The following is a 7655-nucleotide window of genomic DNA, read 5'->3' as shown; positions in this document are numbered from 1 at the left end:
CAGAGAGTCATGAGAGACTGAGTCTGGGGTCTGACTGCTCTCTGAACATCAACAACATCTCAAAAGAAGATTATGGCATTTATAGCTGCAGACAACATGTGAATGGAGAACAAGGACCTGATGCTCGTGTTTTTCTGCATATTCTTCATGGTAATTTTTATGATTATGTGGTCAATTTAAAAGGTTAAATTCTTCATTTAAACTCCCATGATGATTGAAGAGTCTGTGATTTGTGTGTTATTTTGTGTTTCAGTCTCTTCATCCTCCTCCTCATCCTCACAGACTGAGATCAGTGCAGGCCGCTCTGTGACTCTCTTCTGTCAGTTGTATTCAGATCCTGGAGTCTCTTGTGATTATTGGATCAGTTCTGAGGGAATTCAGCTGTTCTGGGTGAATCAGGCTGGTGTTAAACTGACGAGATCAGACTCCAGATATCAGATATTATCCTCATCACATCACTGTATCATCACTCTGAATACAACACTCCTGAATGAAGATCACAACAGAGAGTGGAGATGCAATGTTACTCAGAGAGATCAAGTCAAGACCTCAGCCACATACACTGTCACGAGTTCAGGTGAGAAAGAGAGAGATCTTATTAATCAGTTTTAGACCGTCATAATGTCAGTAACACTAAAGTCTGTTAATATCACTGAAGAAGAACACACTGAGGTACAAAAGCTTCTTTCAGTCTGACAGAAGAAACTCAAAGCACTGCTGTAAACTAATGAACTGCAGTCAAGTTTAACAGTCCAAAAACTGCTGCTGGGAATAATGAAGAGATTAAAACTTGACAGCAAGTTATTGTGTAATGTGATGATCAAAGTTAAATTGTGATGGTCATATTCTACTGCAGGGGCTATAACAGTGATTCAAGCTAAAGTTACTGTGGCTGTGAGTGTTGAACATGTTTTTTTTTTTTTTTTGGTGCAAACGGTATCTATTGTATTTGCAGTGTGCAGTATTTTTCGTAAAATAAGTCAAACCAGGTCAAACTTGTATTGTTGAGAGAAACACACACACACACACACAGAAGTCGCATCGGTGTATAAGTCACATTTTATTATTACATTCAGAAATAATGCAAAATACTGGTAAATAAAGCGAAACTTTAACAAACATTATCAGCACTAGACATGTATTGTCTAGTGTAAAAGCGAAACTGAAACTACTCACGAACATCTCATCATTCGGCATGAATCGTTTTCGTGAATGAATCATTATTCTAGATGAACATTGGGTTTCTAAGCTATTTTTTATGATGTAAAGAAGCTTCGTACTTCTCATGTGTCCCAATGTCAAATTAAAACAGCATCCTACACATGCGTAAAATATGTGTTTGGAAAAAGAGCACGAATGCTCACGCTGACCAGCACAGGCTACTGAACAGAATTAAACAGAGTAACTGAATCACTTCTCTATGTTTAGTTTAGTTTAATGATGAAGAGGCTTCCATGTCAAGACATTCAAAATGGCAAAGGGTTTATTTTTATTGGTGTACCTTCAAAAATAACAGTAAAATGCCCTACTTTTGTAAAATAAAGAAAACAAACAAAATATGCTTGCCATAAACTTCTTCCTGAAGCGTGTCCCAAAAATAAACCGAAATTCATGTTTTACAGCTCAAGCTGAAACAGTGACAGCAGTGATTCCAGTCCACATCACAAACTCTCAGGATCCCTCAATTACAACATCATCAGAAACTTCTAAAGATCAAGGTTCTACTGATTTTAAGCCATTGATGATACTTTCAATTTGACTCTAATAGTCATCAATCCCTGACTATGACGGTCTCTTCTTCAGTCACAGTGATTTCTGTGTCTACCGCTGCATTCGCTGTTGTCCTTCTTGCTGTTCTCTGGCTGATCTGGAGAAAAAGAGCTGGTGAGTTTTCAGATTTCCTCCTTTCTAAAAATTAAAAACCGTTTAGATCTCACTTTGATGAAGAGCAAACAAGCACATCAAGTTGATATTGTATGTATCAAGCATGTGGATTATGTGACTATGAGATTCTCAAACAGAAGTTTATTCCTGTAATGTCAATCTCAAAATGTGTTTAAAGAATAATCATTTCTATCATTCAATTGAATGGTCTTGAAATCTGAATAGCATTAGCATTGTAAACATTCAGTGTTTTGCATGTTTCATCATAAATACTCATATGAGGCAGTTTTTTTTTTCAGATAATAAAAGAGGAACTGATGAATCGGTGGTGAGTTCAGTAATGCCAGTGATTTATATTTGATTTCTGTCTTCACAGCTCAATAAAGTGCAGTTTTAACTGTTTGTTGTCTGAAGGTCAAAGATGAGAATGAAGATAAAGTGACGCATGAGACGATCAACATGTCCACTCCTGCTGCTGCGAGAGTCCATGTGAGTCAAATAAACCATTAGACATTCAGTTCACTGTCTGTTCTATAATGTGATTTACTGAAAGCAGTCATATTACTGTACATATTACAGTGAGAGATATGTCTGATCTGTGAATTAAACTTGAATCGCTGCACGTTTGCATGTATGTTTAGGAGCAGACAGATGATGTGACTTACTCTGAAGTCTCTTCTTCCAGTAAAATGCCAGTAAAATCGCTCAGTGTGAGTAGACGGCAGCACATTCCCTTGTTCTTCATCACTGACTGCTTCAGAGAAGCTTTGTTCATCTATATGCTGCTGAAATGTAGTTCTGAATCTGAGTCTCAGATAAATAAAGCTCATGCGCTAATAGTAATAATGGCATTGATGGAGAAACTCTGTGCTGTTCTTTCAGGATCATAATGATACAGTGACGTACGCTGCCATCAGATGAACAGAAAACGAGCCACAGGATGAACTTTACAAGAACAAGAGCTTCAGAAATAGACATTCATCTCTGTGTGAGCTCATCATATCAGCAGCAGATGGGACATTTTCTCCGGATGCTGAGATTCACGTCTTTGCTGTTTGGAAGAATTATATATTTTTTTTTTATGTGAACAAACAGAACTTATATATATATATATATATATATATATGTTGAATTTTAAAGCGAAGTGCTGTGTAAAAAATAAATAAATAAATAAATTCCCAAGGTTTTTTTTTATTTTATTTTTTAATCAAATGCAGTAGAAACTACTTTCTTGTAGAAAAAGTTGTCAGGTAGACAGTAGTCTGAGAATTACTTATAATAGTTATAATTACTTATAGAATTACTTATAGAATTATAATTACAGTATAAATTACTTATCAAATCAGCAAGTTTATCCAGAAGAGAGCGAGTGCATAATCCAACACCATAATGTTCATAAAACAGTCTAGGGAGTCCAAGAGAAGCACAGTCCAATAAACAGTCCAATGAAATTCAAAGTGGCAGACGCAGTCAAAACGCACAAGGCACAACACTACGGAGAGTAGCAGCAGACAGACACGTCAGCGCTCACTCAACCGGAAATGAACAAAGTAAACATCCAGCTGACATTCGTTTCTGTTAAATAAGATGAACGCTGTAATCTATGACATTGTGGAGACTGTAGCTGCTTCTCATTTCTTATTTGTGCATCCTCGTTTCCTTTCCTCACTATCTTTCCTCGCGTCTTAGCTCCAGCCCCTTAGGATATGAGGGAAGGATGCAAGGGAAGGAAATGAGGACGGAGGAATCAAAGGATGAACATTGGAATATTCTTGACCACTCAAGCATCACTTCAAAGCGTCATCAGCTGCTCTAAAGGGATCTGCTCTTATGTTGTTAAAGTTCGTTATTTAAGGCATTCATAATAAATATTAATAAAGCAAGATGCTCTGTTGAAACATATGACAGGTATGGTTTACTTAAACTGCAAAGGTAAAATATAAATGTGTGTGAAGGGGGAGGATAATTTATATGTGCATCCGTTTTTTCACCAAAAAAGACTTCGGCAAAGGATGCACCTGTGTATCCTCACTCATGACTCCTCAGGAAGCCTCCTCACTCCTCGATCCTCACCTCCTCACAGAGCAATTAGAGAATTGAGGGGTGTTTCTCAAATGGAAGGCTGCATTTCTCGGCTGCCATGTCATCAAACGTCACTGAAGGCCGTCTCAATCGCAAGGATCCTTGGAAGGCAGCCTTCGTTTCGCGTCCTTCATTCAGCTGAATTTGAAGGATGCATGGGATGTATCCTCCGCGACCTTCAATCACCCACAATCCTTTGTAAAAATACTATTAGTATTTTCGTGTCATGGCGGTGAGGGCAGTAACATATGTGACGTAGCCACGTGCACTTACTAGCCTGTCTCATTCTAGCGTTTAATGCCGAGGAGGACTCTAGCCTACAAGCCTCTGAAGGACTGAGCTAGGAAGCACGCAGCCTCGGTAGGATGCAGCCTTCCGTTTGAGAAGCACCCCTTGCCTCTGCCAAAAGGTTTCCATCTAGCTAATCAATGCGAGAGATTGAGATTGGAGTGGAAGCGCAGAGGTGGAGCAGAGAAACAAAGCTACTGTTCAGTATTTCAAGTGCAGGTCAGTTTCTTCTGTAAATATGCTATTGTAGTTTTGTCTTTGTTTACTTAGTTAAGCAGCAGCAGCCCATTACTCATCACTCAAAATACTGTATACTAAAGGACATCATTATTATCTATCGTAAAGTCACAGTAATAATTTAGCAGACACATAATCACATCGTTTTATAATAGGTTTAGGGGGAGCTAGGGCAGACAACAACACAACCTTTACGGAAATTAATGATGATTTTACCATAAGTCCAAAGACAATGATTACTATTGTTAAACCATGGTAACCACAAATTAACCATTGTTTTGCTACACTAACCATAGTTTAACCATGGAATTTGTAGTAAAACTAAATACAAATGGTAATCCATTTGCCCAAAAAACAAACAAAAAAAAAACATGGTGACTGTACTTTTACTATAATAAAATCATGATTAATTTTTGTAAGGGAAAAATATGATTCATGTTCATTATTAGAATTTTTCTATAAAGATATTGTAATGATGTTAATATCGTACAAATGTTGGCATTTAGGCAATTTAGAAAGTAAAGTTTTGTTAAATTGAGTATTAAAGTCATGTGAGAGACAGAAAAGTAAAATGGAAATGAAGTTGCAGTCCAGGAGAGAACTTGTAATTATTTTGCATGTCCCCAGCCGAAGGATTTAAACCTTTATTATGTGATGCCATACAAAACAAAAAAATAGGGTTGTCCGTGTTTCAGTATTTGTTGTGCGTGTATGGGATGGCCTGGAGAAGAGTGAGATTTCCCGGCCTGAAATGTTGTCCCATTCCGCCCCTGCTAACAGGTACAACAGGAAGAAGAGGTTACTAACTCCAGGAAGAGCATGAAAGTAAATCTAAACGCTGCAGCTGCTGTTCTCTTCATTTCATCATTTGACCAAATCCTCTACATGTTTCATGTAAAGAGTGTGATTTATTAACGTTTTGTTCACTAAAGATGGCAGAAGAACCTTCCGCACCAGGTAAGTAATAAAAAATATCGTAACACGACGACTGTATATTATTTTATTCCATTAATAAAAACAAGGAAACTATTTATATCGTCATAGTCATATAACCTATGTGTTCTTATAGTCTTTGAATATCGAATAATAATTCTATACACCAAAAGCACATGTAATATCCTTTGGACTGAAGGAGAAGCAAATTCATAATTTTCATGTTAACAACAGATGACGCAGTAACACTTCATCTTTCAGCCATCAGACTGTCAGAAAATCAAGGATGTACAGTTGTAATGTTTACATAAAGTGTAGTTTAACTAATCTCTGTGGTATAATTTAATCATTGTACTGTGAAAAAATTAAATAAAAGACCCTGCCATTTAATGTGTATTTTTGGTCTAAATTAAAAACAAATGACACTAGAAAAAATGCTACAAATATTTTTTTTTTCTTGACACCAGAGTATTAGTGTAGTGAACACACATATAGCTTTACTGCATGCAGAAATTAAAGGGGTCATATGATGCTGCTAAAAGAACATTATTTTGTCTATTTGGTGTAATGAAATGTGTTTATGTGGTTTAAGGTTAAAAAAAACATTATTTTCCACATACTGTACATTATTGTTTCTCCTCTATGCCCCGCCTTTCTGAAACACGTCGATTTTTACAAAGCTCATCGGTCTGAAAAGCGAGGTGTGCTCTGATTGGCCACCAATCCAGTGCGTTGTGATTGGCTGAATACCCTTACCATATTGTGATGATGCCCTGTCAGGCCGGAGCGATGTTTCAAAAACATGAAAACCCATTATAAATGAGGCATTCGTTGCATCCAGTGGGGATGCATACTGATTATAATGACTTATACTGTCTTTTTACGCGTTGCATCGTGCCGCGTAAACATAAAACCATGTCTGCTTTTGTGATCGGAGAAATGACAAACAACAAGTGCTACTCTACACTGCTCAAAACTCGCTTTTGAATCGTCAGTGGCAAATTCTTTATATATAAAAAACGTACTTACATTCTGTGAGTCAGAACAGCCGGCATTGTATTCTACTCTACCAGGATCAGGAAACAGTCCTCCATAAAATGTGCTGCACACATCTGAATATTTGGGTTGAACTGTTCTGGAACAGTGTTGTAAATACAACTTAACCACTGATTTCTAGTCGTGTCCTCTTTTGGAAGACCAAACAAAGTAGTTTCGCTTTCACAATGAAACAGCGTCACACACCGCGGCCTTGAGTGAGCAGAGGCGGACGGGCTTGAGAACGAATTGAAAAAATTTAACTTGAGAAAAATTGAAATCGCATCATATGACCCCTTTCAAACACGGACTAACAAAATTCTTCAAAAGTAAATATATATATATATATATAGTTGTTGTTCACAGCAGCAGCTTCCAAATACAAATGGCACACTTAAAATCAACTCCAGACCTTTTACCTGCTTAACTCACGCAGAAATAATGAAGGAATAGCCCATACCTGTCCATGAAACCGTAATTCTAAATCATGTTACTTTTTACCGGGTGTCTGTTAGAGTTCACTACACTGGAGTACAGAGCACTATGAATTGTTCTTCACGCGCTTAGTAACTGAAATTTAAAACTATTAAAAGAAAAGGCTCAATAAACTAACGCACAGATTTAATACACTACGCATCAGTATCTCTTCCCTTTGTGCTTTGAACTTTTCTATGCGGAACGCTGCGCGCTGTGACTCCGTGTTGCTTCAAGAGCATAATTCTTCGCATGGGATGCGCATAAGCGATTCGTGCCGCTCTGTATTGGAGACTTTCATGTTAATACTTTTGCGCAATGAAAGGTTGTTAATAGACTTTGTTGTTCTGTCTTATTTATCATATGTTGCTGCCTCATTACTGTGCTATAAATTTTAATAAACTGAAGTTAATGCCAGTTTTAATTAAATAAATCAAACAATTTACACCTACTAACATTCATTTGAATTCAATTTATTTTACATTTCTATAAAACTAAGTTAATCTACAGTATTTGAGCACATTACTTTAACTTCTCTTTTATTATGGTCACTAATTTTATATTTAAAATGTATATAATATGTTTGGCATGCATTCGTTTTTCAAATATCAAATAGCTGAGGGCTGATTAGGGCTTAAAGCAGTGAAATTATGAATAATTAAGCAAAAACATGACTAAAGGGGAATCTGCTTTCAACACTTGCTGCTACAAAGAAATGTATC

General features: G+C 36.9%; 1 protein-coding gene across 1 annotated transcript; it reads left to right on the top strand.

The window, feature by feature from the left end:
• Nucleotides 1-210: 210 nt before the first annotated feature.
• On the top strand, nt 211-2920 carry LOC107748021 (uncharacterized). The gene is made up of 7 exons (XM_016562668.1): nt 211-577; nt 1623-1718; nt 1804-1884; nt 2184-2212; nt 2299-2373; nt 2526-2594; nt 2767-2920. The coding sequence occupies exons 1-7, from the start codon at nt 211-213 to the stop codon at nt 2803-2805; spliced, it is 756 nt and encodes a 251-aa protein (XP_016418154.1). The 3' UTR covers nt 2806-2920.
• Nucleotides 2921-7655: the final 4735 nt, after the last annotated feature.

Source organism: Sinocyclocheilus rhinocerous, unplaced genomic scaffold (assembly GCF_001515625.1).
Source record: "Sinocyclocheilus rhinocerous isolate Xijiao unplaced genomic scaffold, SAMN03320098_v1.1 scaffold7492, whole genome shotgun sequence".
Classification (NCBI taxonomy): Eukaryota; Metazoa; Chordata; class Actinopteri; order Cypriniformes; family Cyprinidae; genus Sinocyclocheilus; species Sinocyclocheilus rhinocerous.
This window is presented reverse-complemented; position numbering and strand designations above follow the sequence as displayed.